The sequence below is a fragment of the Euleptes europaea genome, chromosome 15 (assembly GCF_029931775.1).
Source record: "Euleptes europaea isolate rEulEur1 chromosome 15, rEulEur1.hap1, whole genome shotgun sequence".
In the NCBI taxonomy this organism is placed as follows: Eukaryota; Metazoa; Chordata; class Lepidosauria; order Squamata; family Sphaerodactylidae; genus Euleptes; species Euleptes europaea.
Genome location: NC_079326.1, coordinates 38,543,563 through 38,564,285, shown reverse-complemented (window position 1 = coordinate 38,564,285; position 20,723 = coordinate 38,543,563). Strand labels below are relative to the sequence as shown.

Here is a 20,723-nt window from a genome sequence, read left to right as displayed (position 1 = left end):
GGGGAAATAAGAGTCACATGGTTTATTGCAAAATATTCCTTTTGCAAGATAAAGTCAAAAACACAATTCAGCATCTAAAAGAGTTACTCTACAATTTTTTTCCAACTGTGCCCATTCTTCCAAGCATTATAAACTAAAGTTTTCAGAGTCCTATAAAATCTTACAATGATATCTCACTATGCTGTGTCTTATAAAGCTGTTCTTATAAATGGGAGATGCACCAGAAGCCATGTTATGCCACAAAGGCTATGATAGACTTTGGGCTAGTCACAGTCCTCTTAGAGCTCTCTCAGCTTCACCTATCTCACAAGGGGTCTATTGTGAGGACAGGAAGGGAAGGAGATTGTAAGCTGGTTTGATTCTCCTTAAAAAAAGGTAGAGAAAATTGGCAAATAAAAACCAACTGCTCCTCCTCTTCGTCTGCTTCTTCTGTAGACAGACACCACATTTTTGAAGCTGAAGTTGCAAAATGTACACAGATTTAGCTTGATTACTAGGGTTGCCAACCTCCAGGTACTAGCTGGAGATCTCCTGCTATTACAACTGATCTCCAGCAGATAGAGATCAGTTCCCTTGGAGAAAATGGCGACTTTGGCAATTGGACTCTATGGCATTGAAGTCCCTCCCCTCCCCAAACCCAGGCCTCTTCAGGCTCTGCCCCAAAACCTCCCACCCTATTGATTGCCTTTTTTTCATGGCAGACGTATTTGTTGAATAACCCCTATTTTGGCAAGGGTGTCAGTGTGTATTACGATTTCCCTAAAATTTTATAGGAATGCATAGTACCTCTCCACTCAGCAGTGTTGGGTGACTTCCTGCAGCTTAAGAAATAGTTATTTTACATTTGGAGAGCTAGAAAATGATTTTCAAAACTAAACAGTGACATATCAATGAAACTGGGATGGCATGTATCCCACCATAGACACATATCCTACTTTCCAGCCTAAGGAGACTTCCTTCAACTTAACTGGCTCTTTTGTTGGATGAGGAAGGCTCCTTAGGCTAGAGCAGTGGTTCCCAAAGTGGGCAGTACCACCCCCAGGGGGGCAGTGGGATTACCTAGGGGGTCACTAAGAGGCAGGGGCAGCAGGGGGCGCCCTAGAGGTGGGCCCCTTCAACTGTGTTGTTCACTAATTTACAATGGTTCAAGTTATGGCACCTTGCTGGCAAATTTGGTGGAAACTATCAGAATTTTTTTCCAGAATTTGAAGAGCTGGTACCACTGATCAAGTTCATCAGTTTTGTTGAATAAATTTGATTTTGAATAGATGTGCAATTAATTGCTACTGTTTTGAAATTTTGTTGTTATCCTCTTCTTTAGTGCATCATGCAAACCCCTATTTTGAATAATGCTTTTTCTAGGATAGGTAGGGGGTGCTGGGGTTGAGTTTGTGGAACCAAGAGGGCAGTGGCCCAAAAGGTTTGGGAACCACTGGTCTAGAGGAAGGCTTCAAACTTGCTGAGTGGAGTGGAAGGATACATACTGTTATTTTATATATTTATGCACATATGCAAAAATTATGCTCACATACAAACCAGGAACTAGAAACATATGCTTGGATTCTTACCAGCATTGCACCAAAAGAGTTAAGGGTTAAAAGCTCAACTCTGAAAGGACACCCCTCTGGAGGAAGGAAGAGCTTGGAATGTGTTGTCTTCTTCTGAGAGGGAATCAGCAGCTGAAAATGATTTGTAGTACTCATCCTCCCAATCAAGTACTTTTATTTGCCTAAGGGGAAACGAAAACACAAGCCACTCCGAATGGTGATCTTCACGTTTTGAAGTTCATGTTATACAGGTACAAGAAGAAACTTTGTCTGGATAGTGAAACCAAAATAATTTCATGCTTGACAATAGCTAGGGCTGCTGCTGGTAAAGAATTCAGCTTTACAAGAGTATCCCAGGTTTTGCACCACCTTCCTACAATCACTGTACAGAATTGAAGGAGTTGGCTTTGATTTATGGTACTTCCAGGTCCTCTCAGAGGTCCAGAGAGGTCTGGGACACTGCCTAGCCATACTTTAAAAAAAATGACATGTGTTGCACATAAAAACAAGTTGTGAAACTGATTAAATCCTAAAAAAATTAACGCATGTCTAAATCTGAGATCTCGTTTGAGTTTGAGACCCAGCCCAAATAGCCCTTCTGCCCCCCTATGCCTTTCCTCTCCACATATTGTCATATGTTGCACAGAATATAGCATATCGAGTAAACCTAATTGCACATTAATTCAGATATATCATCAGATTTCTATCTTAACATTTTTCTCAGGTTTTGCCCTGTTCCAAAATTCAAGATACAGTTGCCAAATTCTTGTGACATTATCTTGGTCAGACTTGTTTCCCTTTCCACGTCAATCTATAAACTGTAATCTTTCCCAGATTAAGATACATTTAAAAAAAACCACAAGGATTCTTCACTATGCGCAGTCCACATTTCATAGAGTTGGAAGGGACCACCATGGTCATCTAGTTTGTTCGTTTTTTAAAGTGATCAGCCACACACCCACACAGAACATTCAGATAAATATCTCCCCAAAGCATCTTAAAAAGGTAAAGATCCCCTGTGCAAGCACCGGGTCCTTCCTGACCCATGGGGTGATGTCACATCCCGACGTTTACTAAGCAGACTTTGTTTGTTTGGGTTGGTTTGCCATTGCCTTCCCCAGTCATCTTCCCTTTACCCCCAGCAATCTGGGTACTCATTTTACCAACATCAGAAGGATGGAAGGCTGAGTCAACCTTGAGCCCGCTACCTGAAACCAACTTCCGTTGGGATTGAACTCAGGTCATGAGCAGAGCTTGGACTGCAGTACTGCAGCTTACCATTCTGCGCCACGGGGCTCCCACAAAGCATCTTAAGACCTCTCAAAATGAGAAAGTGCCTCTTACAGTGCGGGTGGCTGATCTGCAACAGAAGTTTCCAGGAATTATATTAATGCCAGTGCTCACAACCAAATAACACCAGAATAAATGACTACTGCTGGTGTTAACAGCTAGGCAGTCATTCACATTTGCGTTATCAACATTAATAATTATGATCTGGCCACAGGAGGCAGCCATACGGATGGCATGATGAGATAGAATGCTACTCGAGCCAGAGTTGTATTTCTTAGACAGGAAGAAAATGAAACCTGTACAAATATTATTTGAAGACAACTATAAAAGGGTCATCAATACCACTAAAAGAATCCTAAAGGGACCTTCACAGATACTGTGTAGTTTTGATTTGATTTATACTAATACAAGTCAACTCTCACGGGATAAGCTTACATAAAACTGCAGAGATGTTGTAAAACCATTTTATTTGGAGTGGCTTTTGAAGGCTTTAACTCTGCTTAGGACTGCACTGCCAATAAGATATGTTGGTGGTAGCTGAGCATTACTTTATAGCCAGGGTGCACAGTGGCTGGTGACAAGAAAAAAATTAAGTAACCCTTTTGACAAGAACAAAAAGAATGTGTATTGTCTTATTCTATTCTAGGGACAAAGGCCTGGTCTTCCTCTGTCTTCAGCTGGTTCTTGTGTAGGTCCAAATTACCCAGCCTACTGCCACTCGAGGAGCCCCGTGGTGAAGAGTGGTAAGCTGCAGTACTGCAGTCCAAGCTCTGCTCACGACCTGAGTTCGATCCCAACAGAAGTTGGTTTCACGTAGCCGGTTCAAGGTTGACTCAGCCTTCCATCTTTCCGAGGTCGGTAAAATGAGCACCCAGCTTGCTGGGGGTAAAGGGAAGATGACTGGGGAAGGCACTGGCAAACCACCCCGTAAACAAAGTCTTCCTCGTAAACGTCTGGATGTGACGTCACCCCATGGGCCAGGAATGACCCAGTGCTTGCACAGGGGACCTTTACCTTTACCGCCACTCACCTTCTGCTTATGCTCACTCTTCATGAGACTTTTACAGTGCAACCCAAAGCACAGTTACATCCTTCAAAATCCGAGAAAGTCAGTGGGCATAGAAGTGTATAACTGCTTTGGATGGCACTATCTGTCTAACACTTGTATCAAATCCTTTCCAAGATAAGAAGAAAAACAAAGCAAAACTTTGACTGGATTCTATTGAATAGAAACGTTTTCTTCCCTACTCTGCAAGAGATGGTTCTCATGTTTATAGAGACCGCATAAAATGCAAGTTTCCAATTCGCTTCTGTAGAAAATGCCCTATATTGTTACAGAGAAAAAGACTTACTGTTTATTTTTAGGAATCTCTCTAGAAAAGTTATTCTTTTTTGGGAGTGTGTGCAGTTTTCTGTAATATCACAAAGGACTTCTTCTGTTTACAGTTGCTTAGAACTAAGAAGCTAGATATTTACCCAAGTTTTCTTGGCTTCCTCTTGCTCCCTTGATATTCTAGAGATCCCTGCGGAGAGGGCCAAGAACACACAGTCAAAGCAAAGCAGCGAGTCGTTAATTTTTAATTCAAAGTGATTTTGTGTTGAATGCAAGCAGATGCTGATAATATCAGAAGTCACAGCATAATTTTTTTGATCAAAGGGCTCCAGCGAGCCTGATGAAGCATGCATCTTGCTCGTCTTTGATAAACCACATCAATTATTCACCGTGAAGGCAGACATCCTGACATGAAAGCAACAGATAAAGAGCCTAAGCACATGTTCAAGACAAGAGCCGAAGAACGTCAGGAGGGGCTGCAGGGGTGGCAGTGTTGTGGGGCAAGGGGGTGGGGCTGGAGGGGTTGGGACAGGTATTAATAACAAAATTATTAACTGGAAACAAAGCCAATAGAGCGGCTTTATTGCCACTTTGAACTCACGTTTAACTGGTTATAATACAAGTTGTCCTCGGGGCTATTCAGCATTTTGGGCTGCTGGCACCATCGGCGGGGGGCCTTCGGCTTCTGTTTGAGACCATTCTCTGAACCTGAAAAGAGGTGAAACACAGTTGAGTTCTCAGTCGTGCTAGGTGCTGTTAATGTCTTGGCATATTTTAGAACCAAAAGAATCTTCTGTCCTATCAGTTTCCTGGAATTATTCGCCAAGCTCTGCCATTCTGACATGGCACAGCCTCTCTAGGAATACTGAAATCACTTACACAAGAAAGGCCATGCTGGATCAGACCAAGGCCTATCAAGTCCAGCAGTCTGTTCACACAGTGGCCAACCAAGTGCCTAGGAAGCCCACAAACAAGACAACCGCAGCAGCATCCTGCCTGTGTTCCACAGCACCTAATATATTCGGCATGCTCCTCTGATCCTGGAGAGAATAGGTATGCATCATGACTAGTATCCATTTTAACTAGTAGCAATGAATACCTCTCTCCTCCATGAATATGCCCACTTCCCTCTTAAAGCCTTCCAAGTTGGCACCCACCACCAAGTCCTGGGGCAGGGAGTTCCACAATTTAACTATGGGCAAAAACGCATGGTCACTTTATCCTCCTTTAATCCCTGTTTCAGCCAGGATTCAGCCAGGATTGAACACATGCGTTTCACCTAATGTACGTTTGATCCTGGCTAAAGAAGGGATTAAAGGAAGATAAAGCGACCATGCGTTTTCGCCCTATGTGTTGTGTGAAGAAATAATTCCTTTTCTCAGTTTTGAATCTCTCTCCCTCCAGCTTCAGCAGATGACCCCGCGTTCTAGTATTATGAGAGAGGGAGAAAAGCTTCTTCCTGTCCACTCCCTCCAAACCATGCATAATTTTATAGACCTCTATCATGTCTCCCCTTAACCGCCTTCTTTCCAGGCTAAACAGCCCTAAATGTTTTAAGTGCTCCTCATAGGGCAGTTGCTCTAGTAGTCCCCTGATCATCTTGGTTGCTCTCTTCTTTTCTTTAAAAACTTAGTTTTTTAAACTTTACCCTCATTTTTTAGCTCATATACTTACCACTGCCCTACTAACATGTATGTTCTGCACAATCCTAAGAAGAATTACACCCTTCTAAGCCAATTGATTTTAATGGACTTAGAAAGGTGTATCTCTGCTTAGGACTATACTGTATAAACAGTGTAGCAACTAGCTAGAGTTATAATCAGAGGAACTCCCAGAATTTTCTACTTTAGCGGCTATTGCTGGTTCACTGAAAGAGTCACCCTATATATTCCATGTCTGTTGAGCCAGCTATAACAGCAAAAAGAATATTTTATTTCTGCCTTTAAAATATGTATTAAAAGGTATCTCTTGGAGCAGAGGAACAATTGATTAGAAAAAGGGGGGATTTGGTGGATTACTTTAATAAATTATAGCTCTTAGGACAGAAGTGTCTTGCTGGATCAAACCAGTCCTTCAAGTCTAGAATGCTGAGTGCATAAAGCAAGTTTGGATGGTGCCTGCTATCTCCTGTTGTTTTTCCCTCCACAGGTATACTGCTTCTGTACGGGGAGGTTCCAATTATCGTGGCTCATTACAGTTGAGAAGCCTGTTCATTATTACTTCATTAAAAACTAACATAGTTTTCACATTTGTGTGAAATTATTCAGCATTTTTTTTAAAGTTCCCACATAATAGAAATCTCTCAAAAACTAATGCTTTGGTGTGGAAACATCTGATTTTTCTAAACTGAGGTCAGTTTCTATATACGCTTCAGAACATTGAATGTGTGCAACCATGTCATTGTGTCACCACCCTCAAAATAATGTGTGAACTGGTGAAAGTGAAACAGACAAATAACAAGTCCCCTCAAAAACATTTTCAAGTTGCATTAACCCCCCCCCCCAAAAAAAAACCCTATTTCACCCATATTGGTTACTTCGGAGATGAGCAGGACAAAACAAAGTCTTCACATTCACTACTTTAGTTGTTTCTCCATTTATTTGTTTAGATATTTATATCCTGCATTTATCCCTGTTGGGAACCCAAAGCAGCTTACCGCATTGTTCTCCATTTTATCCTCACAACATCAACAGCCCTATGAGGTAAATGAGGCTGAGTAAGGATGAGGGGAGGGGCTGTGGCTCAGTGGCAGAGCATCTGCTTGGCATGCCGAAGGTCCCAGGTTCAATCCTCAGCATCTCCAGGTAAAGGGACTAGACAAGTAGGTGATGTGAAAGACCTCTTTCTGAGACCCTGGAGAGCCGCCGCCTGTCTGAGTAGACAATACTGATTTTGATGGATCAAGGGTCTGATTCAGTATCAGGCAGCTTCATGTGTTCATGTATGACTGGCCCAAAGTCACCCAGTGAGCTTTTGTAGCAGAGTGAGGTTTCCAACCGGGGTCTTCCAGGTCCTAGTCTGACCCTCTGACCACTAGACGCTTTGGCTCTCAACCATTCACTTATCTTGGAAGTAACTCTGGAAACTGGCACTTTGTGATGGTTCCCTGGGTCCCACAGAGAATGATTCTTTCTAGTTTTCTTTTCTGGGAATGGGGATTCATCTACCTCTTTGGGCTTGTAAGCGCATCACAAATGACCCCTGTTTCAGTTAATGAACTCATGTTTTTGGTATGATGAAAAATTGTCTTACAAAACAATACACCTGATAACTGTTAATTATTATATCCGTTGCAGTTAACAGAATTCGAGTAGAGCATGTACTGGCTATTATGTGTGAGTAAACATACAGATAACATACAGAGGTGTCTTCCGTGTCTGCTTCATATATTTGATGAGGACTTGTTTAGACATTTATCCATGATTCTTAATGCACAATACATGTATTCGCTTTTAAGGTACTGCTGGATTTCTTTGATGTTTTGGTGCCATTCATTAACTTCTGCAGCTACTTTCCTAGAATTTAATCCTATAGAAAACACTGGATTGAACCTTATGAGGCAGAAATCCATCAATTTCTGGCTTTCATTCATACAGACCATTTCCTCTGACATGTCCCACTGCAATCTCTGCAATCAACTGTGGGTGCTCTCATCAGTATGATTTGCATGGATGCTTCAGGCAATAAGCGCATGAAGAGAGGAATTCTCAGTGGTCGCCCTCCAGTTATGGAACCTATTTCTTTAAAATATTTATACTTCTACTTGCCCTCAGCAGCCCTGCTCCTTTGGCAGCTTCCTGACAACCAGTTAAAACTATCAAACAATCAGAATCACATAAAAATCTACAGAGACAATAAATAGGCCAGAGGGTTGTTGTTTTTTATGGAGGGTGGGGGTTGAAACTATGGGCTGGAATGAAAACAGTAACTGGAAGAGCTGCAGCATAAATACTCAGTGTGTGTGGGGTGGGGGAGGGAGGGAGTAAACCTTAAGAAAAATCCAGGAAAAACAATAATGTTTTCTCCTGGCACCTAAAGTTCAATAGTGCTGGTTCTTATCTTTAAGCTTGTGGCTAGGGTACCTGAAGGACCACTTCCTCCTGTATTGTTAGGGTTGCCAGGTCCCTCTTTGCCACCGGTGGGAGGTTTTTGGAGCAGAGCTTGAGGAGGGCGGGTTTGGTGAGTGGAGGGACTTCAATGCCATAGAGTTCAATTGCCAAAACTGATGAACTGATCTCTATTGGCTGGAGATCAGTTGTAATAGCGGGAGATCTCCAGCTAGTACCTGGAGGTTGGCAATTGTATGTATTGTCAACCCACTAGTTAAGATCCTCTTCTCCAGCCCTACTCTCTGTGCCTGCAACTGTAGAGCTGAGGTGTGTAGTGACCAGAAAAATGGCTTTTTCAGTGGTGGCACCTCGTCTTTGGAATGCCCTCCTCTTTAAGGCTCACCTGGAGCCTACTTTCCTTTCCTTTAGGTGCCAGGCCAAAACATTTATTTTTACCCAGACTTTTATGAAGAAGTCCCATCTTTTAAAGCTGTTTTATGGTCTGCTTTGTAGACTCTGCAGAGGAAGGCAGGGGCCAAACACTTCTGCTTCTCACTTGCCTTGAAAACCCCTTACTGAGGTTGCCGTATGTCAGCTGTGACTTCACAGCCCTTTACACACATACACAATGGCCTGCTTCTAGCCTGAGGTTTGTTTTATTAATATTATTTTATGTTGCTCAGTTTTTATGCTGTTTTAATGCCCTGTCTTGTTTTTAATGGTTTGTTTTGTATTGCTTTAGTTGCGAGCTGCTTCAAGTAGGTCTCCGGAGAGGTGGCATAGAAATCTCTAAATAAATAAACAGGCTTGATACCTGGTGAATCACTGCGTGTGCATCCATGTGTGTGTGTGTGTGTGTGTGTGTGTGTGTGTTTTAGGGGGGAATTCCAAATCAAGATATCAGAAAAGGCCCCATCTCTGTTGCTTTGCTGTTAGGCATGTTCATAAAGGGAATTTCCATCAGTCCAAATCTTCAGGAAACTGAATAAGCTTCACCTGTTTGAGCTGGCTTTTGGAACTCCGGGATCTAGGGTTTTATTTTGTTTGGATAGGCTTTCTTTGTTTTTCTTACTAATTCCCAGTCTTCATTCCCAGTCAGGATGAGACCAGTTATATGTCCAAACAATTGATCAACAAACTGGTTCTGAGAGGTGCAGTATCAGGATGAAACAGGGTAAGTGTAAGGTCACATGAAATGGTATACACAATCTTTTAGAACCATAAACATGTTTGACAAGAATTCCATTGAAGTCACAGGCAATGTTCTAAGGGCCGTCAAAAAGTACCCAACATTCCATGTGTAGGTTTTAATTTTGCAGCAAACCCTTACGGAATTTAAGGGGGGGGGGAGAGTATTGTCAAGTTGCAACTGACTTGTGGCGACCCCTTAGGGGTTTCAAGGCAAGAGACATTCAAAGATGGTTTGCCATTGCTTCCTATGTGTAACAACCCTGGAATTTCTTGGTGGTCTCCCATGCAAATATTAACCAGTATTGACTCTGCTTAGCTTCCGAGATTTGATGAACTTTAAGCTAGCATGGAATTTGAGTACCTTGGACAGTCAAAATTCTTCATACAAAATGGCAGTCAGATGGAGGCCAATCTATACCAAAGAAGGCTGTTACACCTTATGTCTTGAGATGATAAGGCTCTCAAAAATGCTAAACTAAGTTCTTTAAATGTTCTATCATTGTCTGCAGTTTCTTTCTCTTCCCCAACTGCTCCATCAACTGCAAGCATGGCTTGCCGCTAGTCTCTTAATCTATCCACGTTCTGATATAATCTCTTCAGCATCATTCCTGGGTGGTCTGCTACTTGCCTCCTTCAAAGGAAATGCCCTTTCACTGAGCCTGTTTGTTTTCTGTGTGTAAGCAGGCTAAAATATGACTGGTTAAGAAAATCTGGTAGTATTTACCACAGACAACCATATCGAGGAGAAACCACATTGACATGTGCTCTCTGCTACATCATTTTAAACATATATTGAGAATAAGTTTCATGCATTTTAATCTGCTAAATAAAAATTAAGGTTGTCGAAGGCTTTCACGGTCAGAGTTCATTGGTTCTTGTAGGTTATCCGGGCTGTGTAACCGTGGTCTTGGAATTTTCTTTCCTGACGTTTCGCCAGCAACTGTGGCAGGCATCTTCAGAGTAGTAACACTGAAGGACAGTGTCTCTCAGTGTCAAGGGTGTAGAAAGAGTAATATATAGTCAGAAAGGGGTTGGGTTTGAGCTGAGTATTGTCCTGCAAAAGTATTGTCCTGTAAGTATCAAGATAATGTGCTAATGAGGGTATGGTATGTTAATATGGAACCATTGTATCCTGAAGTGATCTGTTAATGTGTGTAATCCAAAACTAATCTGTATGGCTATTGTTGAATGTTGTCTTTGTCTGGAGGTTTTTCAGGGCAGGAAGCCAAGCCTTATTCATTCTTAAACTCTCCTCTTTTCTGTTAAAGTTGTGCTGATGTTTGTGAATTTCAATGGCTTCTCTGTGCAATCTGACAAAATAGTTGGTAGAATTGTCCAGTCTTTCAGTGTCTTGGAATAAGACCCTGTGTCCTGTTTGTGTCAGTCCATGTTCAGCCACTGCTGATTTCTCAGGTTGGCCAAGTCTGCAGTATCTTTCATGTTCTTTTATCCTTGTTTGTATGCTGCGTTTTGTGGTCCCGATGTAAACTTCTCCACAGCTGCAAGGTATACGATATACTCCTGCAGAGGTGAGGGGGTCTCTTTTGTCTTTTGCTGATCGTAGCATTTGTTGTATTTTCTTGGTGGGTTTAAACACTGTTTGTAGGTTATGTTTTTTCAAAAGTTTCTCCATCCTATCAGTGACTCCTTTAATAAATGGCAAGAATACCTTTCCTATGGGAGACTGTTTTTCTTGAGTTTTCTGATTTTTGTTTGGTTCAATGGCCCTTCTGATTTCATTCTTGGAGTAGCCGTTTGCTAGCAGTGCGTGATTTAGATGGTTAGTTTCTTCCTTGAGAAACTGTGGTTCACAGATCCGTCTTGCACGGTCCATTAATGTTTTGATTATTCCTCTTTTCTGTCGGGGGTGGTGGTTGGAGTTTTTGTGTAAGTAGCGATCTGTGTGAGTTGGTTTCCGGTAGACCTTGTGACCTAACTGAAGGTTTGATTTACGGATGACAAGGGTATCAAGAAATGGGAGTTTACCCTCAATTTCCTTTTCCATGGTAAACTGAATGTTTGGATGGATATTATTAAGATGGTTTAGAAAGTCCATTAATTTTTCTTCACCATGGCTCCAAATGGTAAATGTATCATCTACGAACCTGAACCAGACTGTAGGTTTGTAAGGTGCTGATTCTAATGCTGTCTTTTCAAAATATTCCATGTAAAAGTTTGCTATTACTGGACTGAGTGGACTTCCCATAGCTACTCCATCAATCTGTTCATAAAATTCTTGATCCCATAGGAAATAACTTGTTGTCAAACAATGGTGAAATAAGGCTGTTATATCTTCTGGAAAAATCTGGTTAATCAATGAGATTGTGTCTTTAACTGGAACCTTGGTAAAGAGGGATACAACATCAAAACTGATTAATATATCCTTTGGATTGAGTCTTAACGGACTGATTTTGTTGATGAAGTGAGTTGAATCTTACATCAAAGATTCAACTCACTTCATCAACAAAATCAGTCCGTTAAGACTCAATCCAAAGGATATATTAATCAGTTTTGATGTTGTATCCCTCTTTACCAAGGTTCCAGTTAAAGACACAATCTCATTGATTAACCAGATTTTTCCAGAAGATATAACAGCCTTATTTCACCATTGTTTGACAACAAGTTATTTCCTATGGGATCAAGAATTTTATGAACAGATTGATGGAGTAGCTATGGGAAGTCCACTCAGTCCAGTAATAGCAAACTTTTACATGGAATATTTTGAAAAGACAGCATTAGAATCAGCACCTTACAAACCTACAGTCTGGTTCAGGTTCGTAGATGATACATTTACCATTTGGAGCCATGGTGAAGAAAAATTAATGGACTTTCTAAACCATCTTAATAATATCCATCCAAACATTCAGTTTACCATGGAAAAGGAAATTGAGGGTAAACTCCCATTTCTTGATACCCTTGTCATCCGTAAATCAAACCTTCAGTTAGGTCACAAGGTCTACCGGAAACCAACTCACACAGATCGCTACTTACACAAAAACTCCAACCACCACCCCCGACAGAAAAGAGGAATAATCAAAACATTAATGGACCGTGCAAGACGGATCTGTGAACCACAGTTTCTCAAGGAAGAAACTAACCATCTAAATCACGCACTGCTAGCAAACGGCTACTCCAAGAATGAAATCAGAAGGGCCATTGAACCAAACAAAAATCAGAAAACTCAAGAAAAACAGTCTCCCATAGGAAAGGTATTCTTGCCATTTATTAAAGGAGTCACTGATAGGATGGAGAAACTTTTGAAAAAACATAACCTACAAACAGTGTTTAAACCCACCAAGAAAATACAACAAATGCTACGATCAGCAAAAGACAAAAGAGACCCCCTCACCTCTGCAGGAGTATATCGTATACCTTGCAGCTGTGGAGAAGTTTACATCGGGACCACAAAACGCAGCATACAAACAAGGATAAAAGAACATGAAAGATACTGCAGACTTGGCCAACCTGAGAAATCAGCAGTGGCTGAACATGGACTGACACAAACAGGACACAGGGTCTTATTCCAAGACACTGAAAGACTGGACAATTCTACCAACTATTTTGTCAGATTGCACAGAGAAGCCATTGAAATTCACAAACATCAGCACAACTTTAACAGAAAAGAGGAGAGTTTAAGAATGAATAAGGCTTGGCTTCCTGCCCTGAAAAACCTCCAGACAAAGACAACATTCAACAATAGCCATACAGATTAGTTTTGGATTACACACATTAACAGATCACTTCAGGATACAATGGTTCCATATTAACATACCATACCCTCATTAGCACATTATCTTGATACTTACAGGACAATACTTTTGCAGGACAATACTCAGCTCAAACCCAACCCCTTTCTGACTATATATTACTCTTTCTACACCCTTGACACTGAGAGACACTGTCCTTCAGTGTTACTACTCTGAAGATGCCTGCCACAGTTGCTGGCGAAACGTCAGGAAAGAAAATTCCAAGACCACGGTTACACAGCCCGGATAACCTACAAGAACCAAAAAATTAAGGTTACTGATAGGTCAAAGTATTGGTTTACCTATTTGCTAACATTTATTTACAACAAAGCAGGAACAAGATGAATAATGATTTCCAGAGCCTTAGGTATTCTATGGCCACCTACAAAATATCAGCATAACATGCTTTCGTCCATCTAACATTGGATCTTGGCGTTCCTGAGCATGGCCAGATTTCTGCATTCCCCTGGCTGGCTCCCTTGCCTCACCTCTTCAGCTATATCACCTGTACCTTGCTTGGTGTCTCCTGACTGCCCATTTTCTTTCATGTCTCTTGCTAGTGAGGTTATCAACAGAGTGTCCTGGGTACTAATATGTTCTCCCACTAGAGTCTGAACATTGCCATTTTTAATGCCAAATTTGTGCTTATTTGTTCTTTTGCAGAGAGATAGCCCATTTTGTCCTATGTTAGGTAAAGTTAGTCCCCTGTGCAAGCACCAGGTCATCCCTGAACCCTTGGGGTGACATCACATCCCAATGTTTACTAGGCAGACAAACACAGTCTGGGGTGGTTTGCCATTGCCTTCCCCAGTTTTCTACGCTTTACCCCCAGCAAGCTGGGAACTCATTTTACCGACGTAGGAAGGATGGAAGGCTGAGTCAACATTGAGCCGGCTACCTAAAATAGACTTCCATCGGGATTGAACTCAGGTTGTGAGCAGAGCTTTCTACTGCAGTACTGCAGTTTACCACTCTGTACCACAGGGCTCAGTCTTTTAGGGCTGTGCATATCGGGTTTACCGACTCGATAATAAACCCGAAAAAGGGCATTTCGGCTTTTTCTGGGTTTATTTGGGGCTGAATATTGAAATAGACAATCGCCGAATCATCTGAATAGGTATTTGGTTTATTCAGCCTTCAGCTTTCCCAAGGCTTTTTCTCTATGGGAATTTCTTTTTGAGGAGTTCTTGTGGGGGCATTTTTAGAGGTAGAGTTTCCAAATTTTCAGGGGTGCTGTAAGGGACTCTCTTTGCCTGAACCCCAAAGTCTGTTAAAGTTTGGATCAGGGGGTCTGACTTTATGGGCCCCAGAAGAGGTCACCCCTTTCTCCATAGAAAAGCATGGGCATTTGGCTTCTTTCAGGTTTCCTGAAAATCTGGCCAAGGGGATAGAAATGTTTTATATAAATAAATGACATATAGCAACAATGTGAAAAGGGCACACTCCTTTGATAGAAGCCCTGGAAAGGACTGACTCTAACTGGGAAGGATTGTGATAATGGAGATCAGCTTCCCAAGCCAAGCATTACTTCATTTCCAGATAGATACAACCCAGGTATGACTTCTGAATGGGGCGAGGGGGGCGGGGGTTGACTATCTAACTTGAGTGCTGATACAAAATTCCATGAGAACCTTTCCGTGACCACCTTAATATATATTTAACTTTGGTTAGTTGGGGAATATCTGGAAAGAATAATAGAAGAAAACTGGGACTGATGTGAATTCTAAGCATCTTTGTTTTATTAAACACCTCAATACTTATTGTTTTTCTCTGCTTGTGATACAAATTGTAATACTTCAGATTCAGAACAAATGGTAGCTTCAGAGTAAAATGGCAGAGGGAAAGGTACAGAGAAGCTGATAATAAAATAAACCCAGAGCAGAAAGTGTGGATTTTAAGTATTAGAAATAAAGTCCCAAAAGTGCATATTGTAGCTACAGTGTGTTCAGTGGTATTAAATTATGCACAAAAGTATGCATCTTAAATAGTAACCACAGTTCTAGGTACCAGGAATCCATTGTCTATAACAGTGATGGCGAACCTTTTAGAGACCGAGTGCCCAAACTGCAACCGAAAACCCACTTATTTATCGCCGAGTGCCAATGCAGCAATTTAACTTGAATACCACCCCCAGAGGGAGAGGCTAGGGTTGCCAAGTTCCTCTTCGCCCTGAGTGGGAGGTTTTTGGGGTGGCGCCTGAGGAGGGCGGGGTTTGGAGAAGGACTTCAGTGCCATAGAGTCCAATTGCCAAAGTGGCAATTTTTTCCAGGGGAACTGATCTCTATTGGTTGGCGATCACTTGTAATAGCAGGAGATCTCCAGCTAGTACCTGGAGATTGGCAACTAGTTCCTTAGTGTTTTCTCTCTACATATCAAGACAAATGGAAAGGTGTTTGGAGGATGGCTTGTGGGCACTTCAAAGGTGGAATAGGACTGCACGCCCCTCCACCCGCACAGACCCAGAGGGCGCCTGAGAAGCCGCTGGAGGGAGGGAGGGAGGGAGGGAGGGGAGGGAGGGAGGGAGGGAAGGAAGGAAGGAAGGGAAGGGAAGGGAAGGGAAGGGAAGGGAGGGGGAAAGGGAAGGAAGGGAGGGAGAGAAAGAAAGAAAAAGAGACAGAAAGGGAGAAAGAAATGGAGCGAGGGAGAGAAAGAAAAGTAGGGAAAGAAAAGGACAGAGGGAGACAGAGAAAGAAAGAGGCCATTTATGCATGGGAGGTTTTGCCTTGGATTTGCCACTCTCCAGATGCACATTTTCCCCATCCGGATTCTCAAAACTCTGCATGGGGACTTACTGATGATTTTTGAGAATTTGGATGGGGAAAATGTGCATCTACAGAGCGGCAAATCCAAGGCAAAACATCCCATGCATGAATGGCCAGAGACAGGAAAGCCTTCCCGCTTCTCTCTCTCTCTCTCACACACACACACACCCCTCAGCTGGCAGCAGAGAAGGGGGGCGCGTGCGCAGAACAGCCCGCAGCGCATGGGCGCTGGGAGACCCTTCCCTTCCCGCGGAGGCTCGGTGTCCTGCCCTGCTGACAGCTGCCCCTGCCCAGCCGGGCCCGCTGCCAGCGAGGGAGGGGAAGGAGGCACCCCAGAGCCTCCGTCTGACTTCCTGCCCCGCGGCTCGCCAGCCACCAGCCCTGCCACCGCTCCCTTCGCCTGTGCACGGGGCTGGGGGCCCCCGGCCGCCTCCCACGTACCCGGGGTGAACAGCAGCAGGAGGAGGATCCCCCGCCCGGCTCGGCCTCGCCGCCACCGCCAGTGATGTCGGAGGTTCCCCACCCCTGGGCTACAGCCTCCCCCATCCGGGGAGGGGCAGAGCCGGAAAGGCCAGCGGCTTGGAGGAACCGCGCGTGCCGGCAGAGAGGGCTACGCGTGCCGGAAGTGGCACGCGTGCCATAGGTTCGCCAACACGGGTCTATAATAAGGAAGGTTTCTCCTAAGGGACTCAGCAAAACAAGCCTGTATTCTGAGTTGTGAGATTCTCTTTTCCTCGCTGCTTCAGAAATAGGAGATAATTGCTTGAAACATTTGCATGTTAGCCGACATAACTTAGATAGAGCAGAAAACTTAGACAGAGCAGGTCAGAAAACAACAACCGGCTATGTACTTGTACAGAAATCATTCTGGACACTTCCAGTCAAAAGAAATACAAGAGCCAAAACACTCTCTCTCTGACAGCTTTATGCCACATTAATTTTGGGTAAGATCAGAAAAATGTTTGGCTGCTAATAACAACATAATTGGAAAAATTCATGCCTATAAGAAATGTAGACCCTGACCTCAATGGTTCGGGCTAACCTCCTTCATCAGCTCTTGGAAGCTAAGCAGGGCTGGTTCTTGTTAGTACTTGGATGGGAGCCCACAAGTAAATCCAGGGTTGCTACACAGAGGCAAACCACCTCTGTTCATCTCTTGCCTTGAAAACCCCATGAAGGGTTGCCAGAAGTCGGCTGTGACTTGATGGCATTTTACATATATATAAGAAATGTGAATGCCATTCTTACTGTCCAACAGATCTTTGATTTTACATAGCCTGGCAGTAAAAAATATATTTGATTCCTCCCAGCTGCTAAAATCGTGCAAAGGTAGCCAATTAAATTCATGCCTCACACTTTAGGATAATTGCAATGACATAGGAAGAAGAAGATCATCTAAGGCATTGCTTTTTTCACCTGGGATGTGCAAAACACCAAACCCTGGTTTGATAAAAAGTATATGCAAGCCAGGACAGCTATGACCTCTGCCTATCACCTGGAGTTTGTCAAGTGAGTTGACCTCCTTTAACAGGACTTCAGAGGTGGGCTCAATGTATCTCTGAGCTGTTAATGGTGTCAGTATTTTTATTGGGTGTACATAGAGGCCTTTGCCAATTTTAAGAATGGCCTATCATGAAGGAGTAATGGTCTGTTGCCTGCCTTAAACGAATAGAACTTTATTGGATTAATGGTGTTTTTTAAATTCCTAAGATACTGTCAGGAATGTTATTAATTTTTGCTTTTATTTGGAAGCCCTGCTTGGAAGAGCTGCTTAGAATCATAGAGTTGGAAGGGACCACCAGGGTCATCCAACCCAACCCCCTGCACAATGCAGGAAATTAACAACTACCTCCCCCCCACATCCCCAGTGACCCCAACCCTCGTCCCGCCATGCTTGTTTCAGTGTTTAGAATTGCCATGCCTTCTGAATAATCTAAACTCACACAAAAAAGGGGAGGAAATATGACTTCTTTGAAATATTCAGGCATTAGGAAATTAACCATAAGAGGTGGAGAGGAGCAACCCATCAAATAAATGTAATGGAGCTATTTAAAAGATTTCATACATAATTAAGAAAGTAAACACTTAAAAAAAATCTGTATGACCACAAAGATGCAGTACTAGTTTCCAACCTACCATGTCAGAGAGAACATTAAAGTGCAACTCTTAATTATTGGCAAATATTAGCACAGACTCTTGGGAACTCATCATAACATTTCAAGGTCCAAGTTCATAAAAATTTAAGCAATGTTTAAAATCATGTTAATTTGTTCTTTGTTTCTTCTGCTATTGGTCTAATTTATTCCAAAGCACTTTAGTTTCTCATGCTTAAATATATTGATTGTGCCTATGGAATGCATTGTAATAGCCTGGAGGAAAAGACCGTTGTGTAAGATGGGGGAAAAAAAGAAACATATCTTTGTTCTCCTTTGATATTTTATATGCATTCTGAAGCTTTTGAGAGCTTCTCATTTCCCTTTGGACTGCATCTCTTTTTTTCAAGGTTGGAAACTTCATTTTCCTGGTTGAAGTCTCAAGAAAAAGGGCAGATTGACTCATATTCCGATGATATCGAACTTTTTTTTTTTTTTTTTTTGCTACTTAGAATAAATACTGGTTGCAAAGGAAAAACTTTGGCCTGGATCCACTGGAGAGTTTCCACAAAGCCTACGGAGCATGACTTTTTTGCTTCCTGATGCGGTCCCAAACCCCTCCTGAAATGATTCTCTCTGGAGGCACCTGGGGCTGTAGCAGGAGACGAAAGGCTCATAAGCCATGCTCCATGGGTAGAACAACCCAGGTGGATCCCTGCCATATTTTCATAATTCAGAATCTAGATCTTTGCAAAGACAGAGTTCCCATAACTGTAAGAAAGCTGCATATAATGATTCAAAAGTTGTTATCCTGAAGTATCCCAGCCTTTATACCTTTTTTTTGGTGTTTGTTTGTTCCAGGTTAAGACAGAAGTCACCTTACCATAGCCCAACATCTTATACTGTTTCAGCATACTTCAACCTGAGATTTCCTCCCAAGTGTACAAATAAATTAGCACTTCAGGGAAATCATCTCTTAACTAGAGAACAGTTTGACCATTTCCTGGATCATATTTTCATCATGTTACTAGAGATGTGCACCTGGAAAAAAAAATCTGTATTTTTTGGAATTGGATTTTGGGCTGGGCATAAATACTGGTATTTTGGGTTATTCCAGTCTCCAATACTGTTTTGGTATTCAGGATTTTTTGGGGGGGATTCTGAAATTTCTCAGGTCTAATATTCCCTATTGGGAGCCTTTCTTGGGGGCCAGAGGGGCTGTTTTTCATGCAAATGACACCCAAACTACAGGGAACCCAGTCCTGTCTGTCCACTACCCCCCAAGTTTCCAGTAGAATGGATCACGGGGTCCAATTCTGCCCCCTCCCCAGACTTCCTACATGTCTCCATTGTTTCCTATGTGGAAAAAATTCCATGCTTTCTCCAGGGCAAAGAATTGCCTTTATGCATGCACCCTTCTCCAACGACCCCAATAACAATGTGGACAGCTTGGAGAGCTCATGAGAAGAGGAATGATGAGAGGAGGAATGATAATCTGCAATCTATCAGAGCTGAAAATTAAACTTTTTTTACTTAGCTAAAGCCCCGGGGCTCAGAGCGGTAAACTGCAGTACTGAAGTCAAAGCTCTGCTCACAACCTGAGTTTGATCCTGACAGAAGTGGGTTTCAGGTAGCCGACTCAAGGTTTACTCAGCCTTCCAGCCTTCTGAGGTTGGTAAAATGAGTACCCAGCTTGCTGGGGGTAAAATGTAGACTACTGGGGAAGGCAATGGCAAGCCACCCGGTAAACTTAGTCTGCCTAGTAAATGTTGTGATGTGACGTCACCCATGGGTCAGTAATGACCCAGTGCTTGCACCTTTACCTTTAAAGGCCAAAGGTCCTCTTTATGAAAGGGTCTTAGGAGACTGCTATGCCAGCAGTTATATCTGGTAGCAAAACCACAATGCTTGGGGGAAAAATGGGAAGTTAGTTTGTATTTAATAGACAAGATAGACCTTGACCTGCAAAGTTCCAGGTATTCCCAGAGAACAGGGAAGTGAAAAAGGGGAAGTCCAAAAATAAAATACGCATGCCTTTAATGTTCTGAATTTAGATCCATACAATCAGGAGATGAGATTAATTCAGAACCCATCAGTCCATTGATCTTCAAGGCTAGATAAAGAGTGACATATGAATCAACATGAGCATATTTGACATGTATGAATGCATGAGGATCTTGGGTATATAATTTCCTCAATTTCAGGCAAACACTCCCATGAGAATTTCCCAACTTCTGATCCTGAATCTATCTATCTACCTACCTTTCTTTCTTTCTTTCTTTCTTTCTTTCTTTCTTTCTTTCTTTCTTTCTTTCTTTCTTTCTTTCTTTCTTTCTTTCTTTCTTTCTCATTTAATTAATGTCAGATTATGACCCACACTTACTTGGAATTCCTTGTTCATGGGGAATAATTCCAGTCCCTGACCCCAATGAGGAATGGGGTTTAAAAGGTTAGCAGCATCCATGGGCACAGGGAAGATACATGCTGAGCCAGTCGGTGTAGTAGGTGAGCAGTGACAGACATCTAAGGGCATCACAAACCGGTTATTGCTCAGTCTCAGGTGGCCGAATGCCGCTTGTTTCTCTAAGAAGTTGGATGCCAATCGCTTGAAGGCTGCATAACTAGTTAGCCTGCCAGAGTCTAATTTGTTATCGGAATTAACCAGACTAATTGCTCCACCCACTAAGAACAGCCATGCACCACCACACACAG

At 42.5% G+C, this 20,723-nt stretch overlaps 1 protein-coding gene across 1 annotated transcript in view; it reads right to left on the bottom strand.

Annotated features, from left to right (window-relative positions):
• Positions 1–1,589: 1,589 nt before the first annotated feature.
• The window catches only part of MYO3B (myosin IIIB), a 295,217-nt gene continuing 276,083 nt past the window's right edge, over positions 1,590–20,723 (bottom strand). The window contains exons 32-34 of the mRNA XM_056861063.1: positions 4,772–4,878; positions 4,314–4,360; positions 1,590–1,729 (exon numbers count right to left, since the gene is read on the bottom strand). Of these exons, the coding sequence (XP_056717041.1) occupies positions 1,603–1,729; positions 4,314–4,360; positions 4,772–4,878 (281 nt within the window). The 3' untranslated portion in view covers positions 1,590–1,602. The remainder of the gene's footprint in view (positions 1,730–4,313; positions 4,361–4,771; positions 4,879–20,723) is intronic.